The sequence below is a fragment of the Sitophilus oryzae genome, unplaced genomic scaffold, assembly GCF_002938485.1.
Source record: "Sitophilus oryzae breed Bouriz unplaced genomic scaffold, Soryzae_2.0 scaffold_1494_pilon_pilon, whole genome shotgun sequence".
Lineage (NCBI taxonomy): Eukaryota > Metazoa > Arthropoda > Insecta > Coleoptera > Curculionidae > Sitophilus > Sitophilus oryzae.
Window position 1 is genome coordinate 4,571,537 of NW_022146163.1, and position 22,242 is coordinate 4,593,778.

At 34.7% G+C, this 22,242-nt stretch overlaps 1 protein-coding gene across 9 annotated transcripts in view; it reads right to left on the bottom strand.

Moving 5' to 3' along the window:
* LOC115877536 (myosin-11-like) overlaps positions 1-22,242 on the bottom strand; it is a 100,638-nt gene that overhangs the window by 28,871 nt on the left and 49,525 nt on the right. For 7 of the 9 annotated variants that reach the window (XM_030893765.1, XM_030893768.1, XM_030893766.1 and 4 more), the window contains 5 exons: positions 16,064-16,156; positions 13,627-13,767; positions 13,386-13,520; positions 8,631-9,057; positions 5,932-6,239 (listed from right to left, as the gene is read on the bottom strand). In XM_030893765.1, coding sequence (XP_030749625.1) covers positions 5,932-6,239; positions 8,631-9,057; positions 13,386-13,520; positions 13,627-13,767; positions 16,064-16,156 — 1,104 coding nt within the window. The remainder of the gene's footprint in view (positions 1-5,931; positions 6,240-8,630; positions 9,058-13,385; positions 13,521-13,626; positions 13,768-16,063; positions 16,157-22,242) is intronic. The other 2 variants (XM_030893764.1, XM_030893771.1) reach the window with 2 other exon arrangements.

Genomic DNA, 22,242 nt, shown 5'->3' on the forward strand with positions numbered 1-22,242 from the left:
TTTTTTAAAAATTTCCCCTCTTTTAAGCCCCGCCCCTCCAATTCCCCTCAATTTAGCTAGTACTGCCAGGCGACACCAGGTGGCGTCTGTTTCCATTTTTTAACATGAAGTTAGCATTTCTTTAATGTACCTATTCTCTGGAGCTAATAATATAATATTGTCAAGAAAAATGGCGTATCCGCCAGAAATTAAAAATGTATTACTGGTTGCCTGCACAACCGCAACGTATCCGCCAGAAATTAAAAGACTTTTTCAGGCGCCATCTTTTAGTCAAGTCGAGAAGTAAGGGAATCAGACAATGGAATTGTCTGGTATGAAGAAGTACGCTTTCGAGAATTGGGGAAATTTCGAGAAGCAGTCAATAGAGTATATAAGCCGGAGCCATCGACAACTGAGACAGTTTTTGAAATTTGAATATACCGCGTGGAAATTGAAAATCGGACAATTTGGTGAAGGAATCTTATAAATAGTTAGTTTGTTGTGTGTTATAAGTTAGTAATTGTGTATAAAGTGAGAAAATAAATTTGTTAAGTATTTTATCGTGAGTTTAAATTAGTGGACCCACGGAATCCGTAACAATTGGTGTCGGAAGTGCGATTTAAGTGGATTTTGAAGATTTTACACCGAATTTGGGAATTTTTATGGTTGGTACGAGACAGCAAGCGAAGAAAATGGAAGAAGTAAGCAAATTATTGGGAGATTTTATGGAGAAATTAGAGAGAAAAGGAAGAGGAAAAATTACGACGTCAAGAAGAACAGGACCGGCTTGAGAAAATGTTGGGTAATTTGGAAATTCGTTTCGAGGAGCGACATCGTAGAGAAAAACAAGAAGAACAGGACCGGCTTGAGAAAATTTTCGAAGATTTGAAAATTCAACGACAACAAGACAAACAAGAAGAACAGGACCGGCTTGAGAAAATTTTAGATGATTTAAAAATTCAGCGACAACAAGACAAACAAGAAGAGCAGGACCGTATTCAACAGAGTATCGAAAATTCGGAACGAAGACAAGAGACCCACTTCCAAGAAGTCGTAGAAGATCTGGAGGAGCGCCTTCAGCAGAAAATGGAAAAAATTAGAGATGGACCTACAGAAGACCAAGGTACAAGTAAGGACACCTGGCGTGTCTGGAACTGCGAACCTCAAGGCACCGACCTACGATGGACAAACGACCTGGACAATGTACCACCGTCAGTTTGAAGCAGCCGCCGCTGCCAACGGATGGACTGACCAGGAGAAAGCAGCGGCACTTGTCATCGCGCTGCGTGGCCCTGCCCTGAACTCCTGCAAACTATTCCTGCAGCCCAACAGCAGGAATACCAAACTTTGGTCGCTGCACTGGACAGAAGATATGGCGACCAACATCGACGCCAACTTTACCAGGCACAGATCAAGACATGCCTGCAGAGGTCCGGAGAGAGTCTGCAGGAATTCGAAGCAGACTTACGTCGCCTGGTACACCTAGCGTATCCAGAAGCACCGAAAGGGTTTAGGGAAGAACTGGCTGCTCAGTGCTTTATCAGCGGACTGAGGGACAACGAATTACAGAGGGCGCTGCAAATATCCCGATTTTCTACCAGCAGCGAAGCATTGGTCAGGGCGCTGGAAATCGAAGCTGCTTTTAGCGCCATCCCTAGACCGAAGATAAGATCAGTAACGGTCGAGGAACAGCCCGAAAGCACTCACAGAGGTTTGGAGGAGATGTGTAAGAAAGTCGACAAACTATGTGAGCTACTAATAAACAAGGGAGTCAACAACACCCAGACAGAGAACCAGAGAAGATCACAGGACATAAGGTGCTTTAGATGTGGCAGGAATGGCCACATTAAACGGGATTGCCGCGTTCAAATGCGATCCCGTTCACCATCCAGAGAACGTAGGCACCAGGAAAACTAAAACCAGTCAATACTAAGGGGCAAGTATTGACTGCGGAGAACAGAGCCCCCAGAATTTTTTCCATTAGAAGTCTAGGAAGAACCGCTGACAGTTTGGTGATCGACGGGAAAGTCAATGGAAAGGGAATCCGAATGACAGTGGACACTGGCGCTATGGTATCGTTGGTGCGGGCTAACTCAGTGCAAGGATTGAAGCTGATGCCTCTGAGAAGAAGAGTGTGTTTACGTACAGTTACGGGGGAAATAGCCGTTGTACGGGGAGAGGCTATCGTCGAACTGAAGTTAGGAAATTTGAAGTTCCAGCATAGCGTTTTAGTGGCGGATATTGAAGATGACTTCATCTTGGGCATGGATGTGATTCGTCAACATGGATTTTCATTCGATCACCAAAAAAATATCCTAAATATCGGAAACGAAGAGTTCATGTTATCTCCAGACGAGGGATCAGGAAGAATGGATGTAAGATCAGCGGAAACTGTGGTGATACCTGGTAATAGCGAGAAGATTGTATTCGGTAAAGTGGAGAAAATCGCTGGGTGCTGTGTTGGACTGGTACAAAGTAGCGACAACAAACAAGATAGGTACTTAGTAGGAAAGTCATTGGTGAACACTGACAAGAATATACCGATCAGAATTGCGAATGTTTTCCCGAATTGTGTCAAGATTCAAAAAGGTGACAAGATAGCCATCTGCGAACCTGTAAGAAGTGTCACCCGATGTGATGAAGTATCGTCAGCTGTTACACAAAAGGCATCCCAAGAAACACTAAAACATCTAGAACAGCCATGGGATCACCTAACACCTGAGGAGAAACAGAAGGCTAAGGAGTTCCTGTTTAGGCATGGCAGTATTTTTGAAAAGAACAACAGTGGAAAACGGATTTTGTGAAGCACCGGATTAATACTGGTCATGCTCAGCCGATTCGACAACGTCCTAGAAGGGTGCCCCTTTCCAAACAACAAGAAATGGAGACAATGGTAGATAAGATGCTAGAAGATGGAGTTATCGAAGAATCATCGAGTCCATGGTCATCTCCTGTTGTTTTGGTGACGAAGAAAGATGGTAGTACACGATTCTGCGTGGACTATCGGAAGCTCAATGACGTCACTAAGAAGGACAGCTACCCACTGCCACGTATAGACGACACGTTAACCACACTGGCAGGTTCGTGCTGGTTCTCCACTCTCGACTTAAAGAGTGGATACTGGCAAGTTGGTCTGGACGAGGAAGACAAAGAAAAGACGGCTTTTTCTACAGGAAACGGACTATACCAATTCAAGGTCATGCCGTTTGGATTATGCAATGCTCCAGCCACTTTCGAACGTCTCATGGAGGTGGTGTTAAGAGGATTAACTTGGAAAACGTGCTTGGTTTACCTCGACGATGTATTGGTTATGGGAAGAACTTTTGAGGAGCATTTGCGAAATCTAGAAGAAGTCTTCGGCCGCATACGGAATGCTCACCTGTACTTGAACCCGAAGAAGTGTAGCTTATTCCAGCGACAAGTGGAATTTTTGGGCCATGTAGTCTCAGCAGACGGAATTTACACTGACCAGAAGAAAATCGCTGCAATCAAGGATTGGCCTAAACCTCGCGACAAACATGAACTTAGAAGTTTTCTGGGTTTATGCACCTATTACAGAAGATTTGTCAAGGGATTTGCCAATATAGCTGCACCCTTACATAGACTTACAGGTGATGAAGTCGGCTACGAATGGAACACCGATTGTGATGTAGCCTTTGGAAGACTCAAGGCGGCTTTTGTTCAAGTCCTATTTTAGCCTACCCACAACAACAAGGGAGGTATATCCTGGATACCGACGCCAGCAACATCGGCATCGGTGCAGTGCTATCACAAGTGCAAGATGGCGAAGAACGAGTGATAGAATATTACAGTCGAGTTCTATCTAAACCAGAAAGGAATTACTGCGTTACCCGGAAGGAGCTGCTAGCAATTGTGAAGGCAGTTGATCATTTTCATAAATACCTGTATGGCCAAGAATTTTTAATTAGGACAGATCATGCGGCTCTCAAATGGCTTATGGAGATGAAACAACCTGAAGGTCAAATAGCACGATGGCTCGAGAAGCTCCAGCAGTATCACTTTACCATCCAACATCGTGCTGGAAAGATGCATGGTAACGCAGACGGTTTATCCAGAAGACCCTGTCAAATCGATTGTAAGCACTGCAGTAAAACGGAACAACGTGAAATTACTGTCATGATAAGGAGTTTTAAGCTTGGAACCGATGAACAGTGGACGACGACACAATTGAGGAACGACCAAATGGAAGATCCAGACATCGGAGCAATACTACGGCTCAAGGAAGGTAACGGCGAGAGACCACCGTGGCAGGATATTGCAAACAGAGGGCTCGTTTTCAAAGCTCTCTGGGCTCAGTGGAATTCACTGGTTATTGAGAATGGATTGTTAAAGCGCACGTGGGAAAGTGCGGATGGCAGGACAGTAACAACTCAGTTACTGGTACCAAGAAAGAAAGTTACCCAGGTATTGGAAGAAATTCACGGTGGTAAAACTGAGCCCATCTTGGAGTAAACAAGACCTTGAGCAAGCTGAGAGATCGTTTTTACTGGTGGATTATTGCGAAGATGTCAAGAAATGGTGTCGACAATGTAAAACTTGTGCAGCCAGCCAAGGACCAAGCACTCGCTCTAGGGGAAAAATGAAACAATATAACGTTGGACTGCCATTCGAAAGAATCGCTGTTGACATTGCAGGCCCATTCCCTGAAACGCACAAGGGCAACAAGTACGTTTTAGTAGCGATGGATTATTTCAGTAAATGGCCAGAAGTTTTTGCCATTCCAAACCAAGAAGCATCGACTGTAGCTGAAGTATTGGTCAATAATGTCTTCAGTAGATTTGGAATTCCCTTAGAGCTTCACACTGACCAAGGAAGGAACTTCGAGTCAAGACTGTTCCAGAAGATGTGTGATCTGCTTGGTATTCACAAGACTAGGACAACAGCTTTACATCCGCAGTCTGATGGGATGGTCGAAAGATTCAATAAGACCATTGAAGAACACCTCTCGAAAATGGTGGCCGAACATCAAAGAGATTGGGATCAACACATACCGCTGTTCCTAATGGCGTATAGAAGTGCAGTTCACAACACCACCGGACTTTCACCATCGAAGATTTTATTTGGTCGAGAATTACGGTTGCCTTGTGACTTGGTGTTCGGATCACCAGACGACGGCACCACAAATGTAGAGGACTACGCGGATGAACTGAAGGAAAGGTTAATGGAAATTCATAAGGCCGTAAGAAGTAAGATTACGCTAGCCAGTGACCGGATGAAAGCTCGTTACGACCTCAGAGCCAATTCTACGGGATTTCAACAGGACGATATGGTATGGTTATATAACCCACAGCGCAAGAAAGGGAGGTCCCCAAAGTTAACTCCAGCATGGGAAGGTCCTTATACAGTCATCAAGAGGATAAATGATGTTGTGTACCGGATTCAACGCAGCCCTAGAAGTAAGATGAAAGTAGTTCATCTGGATCGATTGAAGAGATACCAGACAGGAAACCTTGATCGGGACGATCAAATTTGAGAAGGGGGCAATGTCAAGAAAAATGGCGTATCCGCCAGAAATTAAAATGTATTACTGGTTGCCTGCACAACCGCAACGTATCCGCCAGAAATTAAAAGACTTTTTCAGGCGCCATCTTTTAGTCAAGTCGAGAAGTAAGGGAATCAGAAAATGGAATTGTCTGGTATGAAGAAGTACGCTTTCCGAGAATTGGGGAAATTTCGAGAAGCAGTCAATAGAGTATAAGCCGGAGCCATCGACAACTGAGACAGTTTTTGAAATTTGAATATACCGCGTGGAAATTGAAAATCGGACAATTTGGTGAAGGAATCTTATAAATAGTTAGTTTGTTGTGTGTTATAAGTTAGTAATTGTGTATAAAGTGAGAAAATAAATTCGTTAAGTATTTTATCGTGAGTTTAAATTAGTGGACCCACGGAATCCGTAACAATATAAATAAACCTATTTAGACTACTCACAGTTTTTTTCAAATCTCCTACAATTTTCCTGTATCTCTTTATCTCCAAATCCTTTACAGCTTCTTTTCTGGTCAAATTTGCCAACTGCTTCTGCAACGTCTCACACTCCTCGGACAATTTATTATTGTTCTCACTACTATCCGCCAATTTACGCTTTAAGTCTTCCAAAGAACCAATCAGTTCCATCTGATTTTCCTGCTGTTGCCTTTCCGTTTCCTGAAGTTGCTTTTGTGCAGCTTTCAAAGCTCTCTTCTCGTTATTGTAAGCCATTTCCAATTTTAGACATTCTGCATTTTTGTCGTCCATGCCTAGTGATGTAAAGGGTAATATTACCTATTACCATGAGGCATTACGTAATATTGATAATATTACATAATGCTATCGCAAGATCGGTAACATTGGAAATATTGCTTTTTTTCCGCTCTGCTCTTTTCATTTGTCCAGCTCTAAAATATAGTAATCGCAAAACATTTTCCGATGCACGTCATCAATCGTATCGACATTGACACTAAAGTCTATAAACCTGACTAAATAAAATTTTGGCAAAAATGTTTAAATACGTTGTATAATTTAACATACCGAGCTTCATGTTACTTTATAGATCAAATGATTGTAACAGATATTTTATTTAGATTAAAGCTGCAAACATTAGTTTAAATTGAGGTTGTCGTTTATTATTTGACAATTATTATAATGCCAGTCATTATTTTGTATAATATCGTGTTGTTGAATCTTTGTGAGCAATTCTCGTTTTTTTGCCCATTTTCGTAGTCTTTTAAGCACAAACAGTTCTCTTAAGAACTAAATTTCCGAGTTTTTATATTTCATTTTTTAAAATTGTGTGTTGAAAGTATGCCGAAGCATTTAAACAGTCGAAGCAAAGAGTTGTAGCTTCCCTGATAAACAATTTGAACGAGAGCGTGGCAATAAAGGTCCTTTATTATCCTTGACTGCAGTCAGAGAAGTAAGTTTGATTGATAAGCACATTATACCACTTTCAAAGTTAGTTTTTATTAAATTCTGTGATTATTAGTTTGTGCATTAATAGCACCTTACTCTTACTTGTTATTACCACTTATGGCGTTGTAAGATGTACATAAATAAATAAATAAATAAATAACTCATAATAACGCTTAGAATAATCTTCATAATGGACTAGTTTTTGCCAATATGTAATAAGTAAAATAAGCTATAAAACAAATAAATCAATTAATTACCAAAATACTAATTATTAAATTAAAAATAAAACGTAAAACTCTAATAAAATAATATATAATTAAATAAGTAAAAAAATATATAATAAATATATTGTTTGTCAATTTAAAATTAAGATTCATCTCATAAATCCATCACAATCTGACAGCGCTGTCGCCATCGCTTGTCACTCAAAGTTGATCACGTGTATCGGAAATTGTTTTGCGATTACCATATACTAAGGGCTGGCAAAGGTTAGTCTTGGGTCGAGATTTCCGTATGTAAGAAGAGTACAATGCGTTTATAATGTACTGAACCAAGAGAGGACAGTAAATACGTTGCCAAACGTATGAAATAAACCGAGAAACTGTGCACATCGCTAAGAGACGTGGAAGGGGATATAGCAGATTTGTCGCAGTTGACCGGTCAACCCAATCAATACCTCTGTCAGTACTTAAAGTTCTAGGGAATACTACGTACGTCATGCGTTCAGCTTCACGATTTAATTACGTCTCGTGATACTTAATTTGTTTATTTATTAACGAGTCGTTGTAATTTTCCCTATAGCTTGAATTTTTTTTAAGTGCAAGCTAGAAACACTTGCATTTTTGGTAAAAATAAGTGGAATTGAGTGGGTGTTCGATAGTGGTCGCGCTATTAGAACTATGAATTCAAAAATCGATATCTTCAAATCTATTAGAAATAATAGATTGTAGTTTTTTCAAGAACTTTGTTAATATTTCTGCTGTATTTTCTTTGTAGACAGTATGAAAATCTTTATCAATAAAAAAATTACACGATTGCTGAAAATTGCTATGCTCTAAAAGTAAATGGATGGATTGTTTACAATTTTTGAATGGAAAAATCAACCTTATCGAATTTTTCTTATGTAAACATATTGTAAAATATCCGATCTTGAAAATAAAAAAAAGTTTCAATATCTAAAGTAGTTCTTGAGTTGCCTGTTATGTGTTAAAAAGATGAGTTTTTGAATTATCGCGATTACTGACGTTTTCTCGTTATAAAAAAATGACACCCTAACGATATCCTTATAATTCCATTTCAGATGCTCAGAAACATGTCTAATGATTTTATCTAGTTATCTCTTGAAAAAAAAGTTTTTTAAAAATAAGCGGTTTGCGATCGTGATTTTACTTTACTTGATAGGGAAAGGCGTATCGGCAACGCCGCAACAGCACACCGTCGCGCGTCGCGTCGTTTGGTCGCATTTCTCTCACTCCGACTTAATAAGATCCCTATGCGATTTACTTCCACACATGTAAATGCCGACCCAAACGTAACAGTTGCCAGCACGGTATGTAAAAAATATGTAAAATTCATAAAATAAGGCGATAACAGAGATAACTAGTTGCCTCTGGCGACAGCAAACGGCAGCATTGCTGGGTATGCTAGTTGACTACCGGGACGGAGAAGGTAGTAATATGTAATATTACCGATTTATAATATATATAACTACCGCGGTAATTTTATATCACTATCCATACCTCTTTTTAATTCCTCCAATCTGTTACAGTAGCTTCCTATTTGCTGTTGGAATTCCATAGTACTTTTCCGGCTATCGCCGTTCTCTTGTTCGTATCTTTTCACTGCCTCTTGCAAATCGAGTATGGTTTTGTTTAGCTCAAATATAGTGTTTTGCAGTTCCTCGTTTTGTTTCAACGATTCGTTGAGAGTTTGACGAATGTTTAAGATTGCTCGGTCGTGTTTGGTCAAGTCCAGTTCTTTCTCGTTGATGAGTTGCTGAAGTTCGGTGATCTTCGCCTCGTGAAGCTGATTGGTTTGAGATTCGAGCTGGACTTTTTCTTCGCAAGCACACAACTGGTTAGATAATTTTTCGTTTAATGTCTGCACTTCCGTGAACGCTTGCATAATTTTACTTGATTCTTGATGGGCCGATTCGTTTGAAAGTGTCTGAAACAAAAGATATTTAAACTTAAGCTTTGTTACAGTTGCATTGCTACTGATAATTATATGTCTACTTTCTTCTTATATTTTTATAAATTTAACATGACTGATCTTATATATACAGTGTCCCAGGCTGAGCGTGAATTAGAAGTTTCTAGAGAGCTAGATTGAAGATTTTTTGCACATCATTGTTTCACAATGAGTTAAAAATATTTTCAATATGGCAGCACTTCCGGAAATACCGGAAGTTGACAGCAACTTTCTTATTTTAAATGGGTACCCCCCATTTTTTATTATATATCTCTATAAAATTTCATGAATGTTTATATATCAAACACTTTATATTACCTTACATTAACCGATTTTGAGAAAACAAAATTGTTTAAAAAAAAATTTGGAGGAAAAAACTGTCTGGAAAAAAAATTGTATAGTCTAAACGTCAAATTTAGTGATTGCCACAGCCACTGTGACATAAGGAGGAGACGTGTAGATATCTATTTCAAAAATTAAATTGTTTGAATGTCATATAATATTGGCCGTAGTTATCATGGAGATGAGGGATTAAAAAATTATCATAAATCATTTTTTTTCAAATGCAAACCCATTTTTTTATTTCACTAATGAAATAAATAAATAAATAAATGCCTTTATTGTCAAAAAATTTTACAATTTGTAGACAAAGGTAAAGTAAACAAACAAAAGAGAATACAAAACAAGTATACAAATTACATTGTCAGTCTTATTGTTTAAAATAAACATTTATAAATGTTTACAATGTCAAAGAATAAAAAAATAAAAATAAGATTCAAAAATATTTAGTAAGTTTATAGTAAATATAGTAATAGCAAATATTAGACCAGTGTTTACAAGATCAAATTCGATTATCCAAATATAAGTCATTTACAGCGTAGAAAGCCTTGTCTAGTAAATAAGATTTCAATGCTTTGCGAAATGAAGAAAATGATGTTATGGATTTGATTTCAAATGGCAGGTGATTGTGCATTTTTTTTGGGGTTGTATAATATTGAACTTTTGAACTCTGAGCGTGGGGTAGGTAGATAAAGATCTTGTTCCGCGTTCCTGAGTGGATAAGTGTGAGACGGCCTTTCTTGAGAAGCCGATACATGCTTACGTATTAGGCAAACGGATTCAAATATAAATAAGAAAGGAAGAGTTAATATTTTTAATTTTTTAAAAAAGTCCTGGCAATGAGTTCTGCTGTTTAGTCCCAGTGAATATCGAACAGCTCTCTTCTGGAGCTTGAAAATGCGGTCAAATTGAGTCGCATAACACGTACCCCAGAATGGAAAGGTTTTTCAATTCGTTACCTTTCGATTATACATGTTCCTATACCCAAAATAAATCGTTTTTAAGTTATATAAGATTTAGTTTTAGAGCGTATATTTTTCTAGTTTTTAACTAGTAGCCTATGACTTTAAAAGTCAAGCGATCTAAAACTATATCTAGCCATGTAATATTGCCATTAGATATCACTAAAGTACGAGATATATTTTTATAAATACACTTTATAAAGTTTTAGCAGTGGTATTTTGTCAAATTAGTTTTTTGGCAGAAGGAAATAAACTCTCTAATATTTTGACACTTAATGTCAAAGAAAAAGATAAAATCAAGAAAAATTGGCGCCTTAAAACTAAATCTTTTATAACTTAAAAACGATTTATTTCAGGTATAGGAACATGTATAATCAAAAAGTAACGAATTGAAAAACCTTTTCATTAGTGAAATCAAAAAGAGGGTTTCCATTTGAAATAAATTATTTATGACAATTTTTAATCCCTCAACCCAACCAACCCAACCCAGTAATGACGACTAGGGCTTGATCTCGCCAAAATTATCATCGGTTGTCATTCCCCAGCCGACATTGACGCCAGTTTTTTTTTATCGTTATGGTACCTGCTAGGTACCTGTCTCACGGTTGTCAAATGAAATTTGACATAAAAAGGAGAAAAAAACATTAATATGTAAATTCGGTCCATAGATACAGGGTGGCGCCTCTCATACGCCGCGGAGGCTCCAAGGAGAACGACAGGTTGTATTGAAATGAAATTTTGTGAGCATATGTAAGTTAATTCAGAGCACTTTTTAAAAATATAGAGAGTTCTACAGGGTGTCCCCAAAAAAAGTTACACATCAAAGTTAAGTTTTTTGTAATGGATTCTAGGAGAAAAATAAAGGTGAGTTTTATAAGAGAAGTATATGACTAAAATGGAAGGTTTTTGACATATTTAACATTTTCTAGAAATAAAGAACAATTTTTAAATTACAATAAAAGTTACCTAAATTGGAATTTACCCGGTATAGCCTAATATGTAGTTAAATTAACTATTGTACTTTAAATCAAATTAAAACTTGACCCAAAAAGTTATACAGGGTGAGACAAAATTAATATTGAACATTGGTAACCTTTAAAAGCATGTTATTTTATTTTAAACGAAACACCCAGTATATTATTCCGATATTCCATGGAGAATTCATGTCTCTTAAAATACTATTAGGGTTGTCTACCCCCCAAACAAATATTTTCCTAGATATTTTCATTTACATGATTTGATCTGGGTAGATCTTAATTATTTGATAAAATCTAGGTGGCTATGATATGTCTGACGTTACTTCAACATCACTGTCTTAATTAGTCCAACTTTAACAACTAGTTATCATTTTGTGTCAGTGAAAACAAAAAAAAATCTCAGAAATTTGCCGAAAATGCAAACTTATCCTACATCAGAGAGAACTAATATGATTCTATTAGTTGGTGAATGCAGTGTGCATTAACCAATTAATAGAATACTTAAATGCTCCTGATTTTATCTAGTCTAGTTTTTTTTATGGGGATATGTTAAAGACAGTGTTTAAAAAAATTGATCAACTATTGTCGACAACATGAGAGAAATTATTGTAGCTGCTTTTTGAGGTAGAACTCCACATATGCCTTTTAAAATGAAAAGATCCTTTTGAAAAGACACTTCATGCTGCATCATTTTATGCAGTTTGGTTTGGTTCCTTCCTCCTCCACAGGAAAGGAAGCATTTTGAGCATTTGATTTCATCTAGCTAATTTTTGTCACATAAGTATAAGTTTATATCTAGTTTTAATTGTGTAATAATTAAAATATGTTTTAAACGCATATTTTTTTATTACCGTTGAGTATTTTACTCTACAATCTTTAATTTTTGTTAAATTAACAAAAGGTATCACAGCCACCCTAGATTTTTTCAAATAATAAATATCAACTGACGCAACATCACAAAAATTAAAATATCTAGGAAAATCTTTGTCTGAGGGGTAGGCAACCTTAATAATACTTTGAAGATATATAAATTCCCCATTGAACACCGGAAAAATATACTGGGTGTTCCATTTAAAATAAAGGAGTAACTTGCTTTTAAAAGTGACTAATGTTTCATATTAATTTTGTCTCATCCTGTATAACTTTTCGGGTCAAATTTCAATTTGGTTTAACATACAATGGTTATTGTAATTAAATATCAGGCTATACAAGGTCAACTAAAATTTAGGTACATAGCTATCGAAATTTAAAATTTACTCTTCATTTTCACATAATGTCAAATATGTCGAAATCTTTAGATTTTAGGTATATGCTTCTTTAATAAAACTCACCTTTATTTTTTTTTTCTAGAATCCGAAAATCAATTAATATATAGGGTGTTCCATTAGAAAAAACACAACTGTATAATTCTATATAATTTTATAAAATGCTTTCAGTTAACCTAAATATGCTGCCAAAATTTCATTTCGATATAAACTACTGTTCTCCTTAGAACTTCCGCGGCGTATGAGAGGCGTCACCCTGTACAAATCTATTTTTGTATATTTAACAATAATTACAAAACAATTTTGTTTATGTCAGCATGACAAAATTTTCAAAGTTTGTCATTTCAAAGGTTACTGTGACACCGATTTTTTTTATCAATTTTATATTTACTTTATTAATTTTAAAACGTATAAGAAGGTACGAGTAAACTTAAAAATATATAATTTTGTAATAAATTACACCAGACAATAATTGTTTTCAGTTATATTTTTACTAATAAGAATTAATATACACTTCTATCTTCTATGTTTTTTCCTCGAACAAAAATGCTTCTTCATATATCACTTCACTGAATAAACGCTAGTCCCGATTAAATTTTCGAAAATTTATAATTTATTCCCTTCTTGTGCTAAATAACGAACTGTTTAGACAAAATTTTAACAGGAAATTAACCAACAAGATACTTACCTTCTATTTCTCTAGTGCATTACCATTAATTCAGTTATATAAATAATTTACAAAAATGGAAAAAAGAGCTTACCAATAATTCTTGTAGATTATTGAGTTGTTCAGCCATTAAACCCATCTCATGCTTAAAATAAGTAATAATCTCTTCGTAACAGCATTTCTGTTTGGAAAGTTTTTTAATTTGATCTTTAAAACGATTACACTCGGCCTGTAACAAATAATTCACGTAAAAAAGTAAAAAGAATAATGAAGTCTTAACTAAAACTCTAAAAGAAGCAATAGGCATGCAAAGAAGCGGATAGAACAAAATTTACCTCAGTTCCCTTTAATATACTTTTATATTTGTTTAACTGATCCTCTAACATATCTATATCTTGCAAACTATCACAGTGGTCCACTTCTAAGTCAAAACTGTTGTCTTGTAATTGTTGATGTTCAGTACTAATTAACTCCAACTGAAATCGTCCAAAATAGTTACTATACCGGGTGCGTCTCAAAAGTGGCTCACCCCCTATAACTTTTTTATTTTTTCAGATAAAAAAATGAGATTTGGTGTGCTTGTATATTATATGATATAAATTAGAATTGATTGACGTATTCAATTGAGGGGTTTCTGGCAAAAACTCCATTAGTCAGATATTTCGAAATTTGGAAAAACTAAAAAAAAACGTATAAAATCCTCCCATTTAAATTTAAATTGTCGTTTTTTTTTGTGTGAGCTCTGGTTATAATCTGAAATTACAGAAAACTAGTTTTCTTTATTTTTTTTCTTATTTTTAAGTTAGGAAGGGCGTGAATTTGTTTGACTTGTGGGGTTTTTGCTGGAATTTTGACAAAAACCGTGGAAACAACCAAGTCCTCTTAGCAACTGTTCGAACGATTACGAACGACAAACAACCAAACCACAACAAGTAGCGGATTAGTGGGGTTTTTGCCGTTAAGAATTGTGACTTGTAGGGTTCTTGCAGAATTACGATATTTTTGATCGTATGCCAGGGGCTAACTTATAGCACTTTTTCCGAATTCGTTTAGTAGGAACGTTATGACTAACAAATTACTGTCGGATAGCGCCATTAACTCATTTTACCAATTTTTTGACTAATGGGTTTTTTGCCAGAAACCCCTCAATTATTTTCGGTCACTTCCTGTTTCACCGGAAATGACTACAACTTTTGATTTTAAATTGCACCCTCGGTATTTTTTTACTTTATTCGATAGAAGATGACACTATGAATCGAATGACAATGTCATATGTTCATATGTCAACTTTTGACATATTCGCTCAAAAAGAAATTGTATTTTAAATTTCAAACTAGAGTGCCATGGCTGCGTTAAGAAATGGAAAAATAGAGTTAATCGTCTAATGTTTTTAGTGTCTTGTCCTGGTAGGTTAAAAGATGCCCAAATCATATTTTTAATCATATCTCAATTTTTTCAAATGGAACGAGGGTTGCTCATTAGCATATTTGGAAAAAGCATTTTTTTAAGAATAATTTGATATCACACACTTGGTATCTCGAGTCAAATTGTCGTTATGAACCGCATGTTACAATTTCAAATAAACCATATGCGAAAATGTCAAAAGTTGACATATGATATGTCATTCTAAAAATCAAAAGTTGTAGTCAATTCCGGTGAAAACGGAAGTGACCGAAAATGATTGAATATGTCAATCAATCCTAATATGTGTCATATACTAATATACCAAATCTCGTTGCTTTATCTGAGAGAATAAAAAAGTTATAGGGGTGAGCTACTTTTGAGGCGCACTCGGTATAGACTTGGTTAAAAAGCATATAACTTTTATTTATACACTATTTATGTATAGTAATTTAACAATAGAATCAGTTTATTAAAATACAGACCATTGACCACGAAAAACGGGTTAAAATTTTCATGTAAATTGAAGTTCAATATATTTTGCTCTAGTGGGTCTATTTTGATGATTTTTCAGGGCTGGCAAATCTCAATAAAAGAAACATATTTTCTCTTTACCGTTTTTCAAATAACTCCAAAATAATCGTTTGAATAAAAAAATATATATATATATATATATATATATTTTTTTTTTTTTATATATATATATATATATATATATATATATATATATATATATATATTTTTTTTTTTTTTGACAGTGCCCGGTGGCGTAGAGGTACAGGCTCTCGTCTACCAATCTCAAGGTAGTGGGTTCGAATCCTACACCCGGCATTTCTTCAGCGGACTATTTTTATTAAAATAAAAATAGTTTGGGTACCTAGGTCGACTCAGCATTAAATGAGTACTTGGGATTCACAATCTTGAGGTAATAATAGGCGGTTGAAGCGTAGTGCTAGCCACATTACCTTCCTTGTATACCAAACGGCTCTAGCATGGCAAGCTGTACCTTGCTACTCCCAAGGCGTTAAACACTATATACGGGAGCTATTATATTAAATATTTTTTGCTTAAACTTTAAGAAGCAGTGGTTCTTTTCTGGGTTTAATTTAATCTACTACCTATGTTATATGTTATAAATAATCCACAAATTTTCAAATTTGTTTTTACGAAAAAAACCTCCTTCAAAATATTTGCACTTAATTAAGACTCACCCTGTATAATATTGTTTTCTCTGATGGGGATTTTTAATCGAAAAAGAGGCTAAAAAGCTAAATATATTAGTTAAAATTTCTTAAAAAATACGCAAAATTGGCCCATTAAAACAAAGTGTATTGGACTTTAAAATACACGAAAATTTTGTACAATACTTACTTGATATCTTACAGCGTCGTATTCATATTGAACGTCATTTAATTCACTTTCTAGCATTTTAATAATCTTTTGGCCATTAAATTCCTGAAATATCTAGTCGAATTATTCAAATTCAAATAAAAGATGTTCTATAAAACAAAAGTATATTTAGATCAGAGAATGTTAAAATACAACGTGCCCTTAAGTAATATCTACTACATAATACACAAATTCGTGTTAGTAATAATTACATCCAAAGGGAAGATTGTGAATTAAAAATAAGAAAAAAACATAACAAAATAAATAAATAAATAACTGAAATAATAGTTATTGCACAATTATTACTGGATTAATACAGAGTGGCTTAAAATTTTCTAAATGGTGTTTCTACTTTTAAGTAAGTTATTTTTAAATAATATTGTTTTATTGAGGAAATTTTTTTAAAACGCTCTGCATTTATTTACAATATGGTAACAAAATTATATCAATATAAGTAAGATTGTTTAAGGTAGGTTTACTAACATTTCGATTAGAAAAAGTAGATTAGCAGTCAAAATAAAATATATGTGGAGATCCTATTTCGCCGTGACTACTTGTCTTTTATAAAAGTTTATATTAATTAATTATTATATTTTTAATTAAATAATTATTATATTTTTACAAAATATAAAAATTATATCTAAAGGTAACAATCGTGTAAATGAATTGAACAGCTGAGAAATTTTTCTCCGCAGATTCAAAACCCACTGGCCATTTTGCATAAAACTAGCGATAGGATCACTCGAGTAAAAAATACTCGGACACTCGAGTATTCAAATCCTCGGTATGTCTCGATATTCTTTTTCACTCCTCGAGGATTACTCGGCCCGCAAATAACGCCGTGTGTGGTGCACAGTGCTCATAAGGATAATCGGCCAAACCTTGCTCATATAACAATAAAGCCCGCACCCCATTAGCCAACACGCTACGCCAAGCGATGCCATGCTACCCCACGTCATGAAGATCAGTGCGTATGTTTTTCCATTTAATTACATGTATTGCGTACACACTAGGCAACACGCCACGCCATCCGACGCTATAACACGCTATGACACGTGGGATGGTCGATTCGTCGCCGTCGGTTCCAGATCTCACCGACGTGTGTTCCCCGCTTGCCTCTCTAAACTGTATTCAAATTCAAAATGCACCAGTATAAACAAATGAACAGTGCGTGATCAGCACGTGTCAGGCGAGAGCCAGCGGCGAAATCTACTCTGATTGGCCGGCCAGCCATAGAGCCGTTGAGGTAGGCGGTTGAGATTTTTTACAGGGTCGGCTTGCATAGCGCGTTAAGGAATACTGTTTGATAAAATAAAAATTCTTTTTAAATTTATTCCCAACCAAGCGAGTAAAATCAGAACGGTCAACTATTTCAATAATAATTGTTGATCACTTCGTACAAGTTACAAATAGAGAAAATAATATTTATGTTTGCATAAAACATTTTTACAATTAGTACACACGTACCTACTACAAAAAGTCAAAAGTTATATATTTTATATAAAATTATTATTTTGTAAGTGTTAATAAAATTATAAATTTTGTAAATGTTAATAAAATTATAAATTTTGTAAATCTAATGTTAATAAATGTTATGTTTAAAAATAGAAGTTTTTATTTGACTAGTTTTTCAAAAAAAAAATGTCGTTATACTTCAAAACGGATAATACAGCAGGCTACGAAAGCAAGTTAAAACTAAGTGCTTTTTTTGTCAACTAAAATGTATTAAATTATGTTATAATGCAATTGGTCTTTTAAATGATGTAAAAACGTTTACATCATTGCATTTTTTGCAAATAGTATTATAGAAACAGATACCTATTTATACCGATATTCAGATATTGCTGTCCATAATGGAAATAAAAAAAATCAGTAGTACCAAATAAAAAGATAATTATTTTAAAGGACAAATTAAGCCCTTTTAAAAAACACCAAATTTGTTAAAATCGGTCGTGCCAAAGAGTAATGTAATATTTTAATATTCCCGCCCCCTTCCCATCACTTTATTTCTCTAATTATATGTAGTTTGATAATAATTAAAGGTAATTATTGAGAAAACTGGAAATCGTCCGATTTTCACCAAAATTGGTATACACCCTATTTTGAGGTCGTAGATTAAGAATCTGAACTTTTTTCCTGGCGGTCTCTTACCGTTTTTAAACGGAAAATAGTTTCAACATAGAATTTTACTTAATTTCTCATATTTTTAAGGTTTTCTAGCACATATTTTGTTAGGTATTCAATAAACAATGAGGTTTTTGCTATGTTCTGTTAATTTTTTAACCAATTCTATGCATAATAGAGGAAAATTTGCAAAATAAATTTGTAAACAATCTGAAAATGTTGGGTTATGTGTTTCTGGCATTTAAAGCAACGTTGCCAATGCTGAACGTAAATTTAGCGTGTTTTTTTCGCTCATTCTGGGATTACGAAAGGCGGTCGTCTGAGGAACGGCCCCTTCCCATAACTGCTATTTTACCAACGAGATCTGACTATTTATAACCACGAAGTGGCACGAAAGAGTTTTGTTTGCATTGGTTACAACTTCTATGCGGAGGATGTTAATATTTTTTTGTTATATTATATAAAAAAAAGATTAACCCCCTCCGCAAAGAAGTTGAAACCAGTGCAATCAAAACTCTTTCATGCAAGTTCGTGCTTATAAATAGTATTTATATAACTTCTTTGCGAAGAGGTTTAATCTTCTTTTAATATAATATAACATAAAAATATCAACTCCCTAAGCATAGAAGTTGAAAGCAATGTAATTAAAACTCTTCCGCGTAACTTTGTAGATATAAGTATATTTAACTATTGTCAAATCTCATAATAGGTAATTTATTTAAAATCCCTAATCACCCGAAAAAATTCAAATATTTGTCTCTCTCATTATATAGGAGAGAGAAAGAAGAATATATGAAATGTCAAACTTCCATCTGGTCTCAATTTTCTTTGTTATTTTGTTAAAAAAAGTGTTTTTCAGTAAAATTTTAGACATTTTTCAATCCTGAATCAAGTGTGGCTTTTAGATAAACTATGATACAATATAAAAATATAGTGAAATTATTACTTTATAGGGCTGAAATAAAGAAAAATTCAATGTTGAAATTATTTTCCGTTTTTCTGAAAAACGATAAGAGACCGCTGGTTGGTTAGGTTTGGTCAGATTCGTAATCTACGACCTCAAAATAGGGTGTATACCAATTTTGGTGAAAATAGGACGATTTCCAGTTTTCCCAATAATTACCCATTTATATAATATAAATTTCCATCATAAAATATAAACAATAGTAAAAAAAAAATCATAAAAATATACATAATAATTTTATGATTTGAAATATCCGACCTTAGTGCGGTCCTGGTTATATTACTACAGCGTTCCTGTTCACGTGCTTGCCTCATGTCTCTGTTTACGTTTGGTGCATCTTGGGGTTGAATTTACTATAGTCCCGCAGCTATTTTCTAACGGTTATTTTCGAATGCAATAGAAAAAAAAAATTATATTACTAATTTTAAAATTTAATAATCAAACATTAAGGAAAGAAGGTTAATGGAGATTGTGAAGTTAAGGTATTTTGATTATAATCTAATATCGGTATGGGTCTCGATACTTCTAGTATTTTCGTATCCCTACTGACAAATTTTTTTAACTCTAATAAAAATTCAGGCGTATTAACACGTGTTACCAAATGTGTACCCCATTCCCACGTCGCAACACGTGGGATAGCGTGGCATCGCGTCGGGTGTTGGCTAATGGGGTCCCGGCTTTTATATGGTGGTTATACTACTTTTCCAAGTAGTATAACCATCAGTATGCAAACCTATTTTTGGTAGACCTGCTTTTTTGAACACAGCACATTACTATTTTTTTAAGTACAAAATTGTAAAAAAATAAGAATAGGCACTTTAAGTATTTATTTATAACATAGGTAAACGTATTGTATATTTATTTATACAAAAATATGTATTTATTTACTTCATAGAACAGAATTCAAGAAAATAATTTTGTCAACATTTTTGGAAGCAAGTCTGTTTCTTTTCGAACACGTGAGCTGGTCAAGAAAAATTATTAAACAAGCTATTTAAAAACAGCAAGCAAAACGTACTGAGCATTATTCGGTTATCGATTCAGCTAGATATTATACAGGTCTTAGTTATACAGGCCGAATAGTTCGAGTTGTATAATGTGTAAACAAAGAACATTTTTTGACCGAAGATTCATCGGATGACCATCCGATTATAGGAATCCTCGAGGATTGAAATCATCCGATTATTCCCAACACTACATAAAACAGTAATTACTTAAATTTGAAATTCCTGGTATTTTGTCCTATATGATTATATTAAGTTGTTTTATATAATTATATTAATTTAATTATTAAAGCTTATTGTTAATGACTAAAAAACCTCTTTTGTATTGCAAAACACTGGAACTAATATACGAGTATGGAATTTACTAAATACTTAATTTTATATGTGTAAATATGTGTAATATAAAAATAAGTACTGAAGCTTCTGTAGGAACTTATTAAGGTGCGTATTCATTATCCGCACGAACGAACGAACGAACGTACGCTAGTGGTATGGACGGGGACCGCACGATAGGACCGCACGAGAAGACCGCACGCATTTCTTCATTCGCGCGCCAGTTCAAATCGTCAAGATATTGTTATAAACCTGTTTTTTTTTTGTTTATATACCGTCATTGAATTATCGCTAAGCAAGTTACTATGGAGCAGTGCATAAGGAGTCGGGCTAGGAAGCGAGAGACCGGAGTTCGAATCTCGGGCGGAACATCACTTTTTATTTTTTTTAAATACTGTTGTATTCTATAGTTTATTTTTGTAGTATAAGAAAAAGAACTATTTATTCTGTTTTTTTAATCTCCGTTATTAATATAAATTGATTGTTAGTACAATACCTCATTTAATATAAAATAATATTCTACTTTTTGAAATGTATCGGGCCCTAATTGTACCTAAAAGTAATATATTTTTAGTGATATACCATATTGTAAACTATTTAATATTTCAGTCGCTTAAAAAGTTAATTTGCATTGAATAATTGCCTACCATTAAAGGAAATTTGAGCTATATAACCCTTGATGGGCATATTCTGTGTATGCAAATACTTCCTTTAAATTTTGGGTGTGGTTCAACCGATTTATTCTCAAAACCAGAAACATCTACGTATAAAAAGAAGCACAGCTCACTAATTATAATAAACTTCACCCTTGGTATTACTTCCACTAATTATAATAAACTTCACCCTTGGAATTACTTCTATCACAATTACAATACGTTCATCTGCATTGGCATTTTCTACTTTTCGATGGGAAACAATAAACTTCCCAACATTTTTTAAATGATGTAACAATTCCTCTTGTGGTTACTTTTCCATAGATATCCTCATCTCTGTCCTCATGTGAATTCAGAGGCAATAAATGAAAATTATTTACCATAAACATCGCAAACTAAAACCTAATAAACAATTTTATACCGAATATAGAAATAAATTTAGTATTTTTACCTATTATCGTCCAAATCCATGTTAATAGATAATTATTATTTTTAAATATATTTTTGGATCTGCTGGTTTTAGTAATTATTAAATTAAACGAACTAAAAAGTCTTAAAAATAAACAATTCTTAACCATAACCTCAAAAATGCAGATCTCCTGTCAACTTTCTTTTTGTCAATTTTTTCTCCTGTCAATTTTTTATTTATTCATTATTTTCCTAGTGACGTCACAGGTGGTATGCGCGAACTGAACGAAATTGGAGCCGCTATCGATCATACCTTGTATTCTTTGTACCATGACGTCTAAACGCCTTTGATGTACCGACTCGAAGCGGATGGTCGAGCGCACGAACGAACGAACGGCCGCATGCGTTCGGTCCCCGTCTAAATATACCGCATTTTCATTCGTTCGTTCGTTCGTTCGTTCGTTCGGATAATGAATACGCACCTTAAATCTGAAAGCGCACGCAGGCGAACGCCTTTGGTGTACCGACTCGAAGCGGATGGTCGAGCGCACGACCGAACGAACGGCCGCATGCGTTCGGTCCCCGTCTAAATATACCGCACTTTCATTCGTTCGTTCGTTCGTTCGGATAATGAATACGCACCTTTAAACAGCATAATTGTAAAAGTTTGTGAGT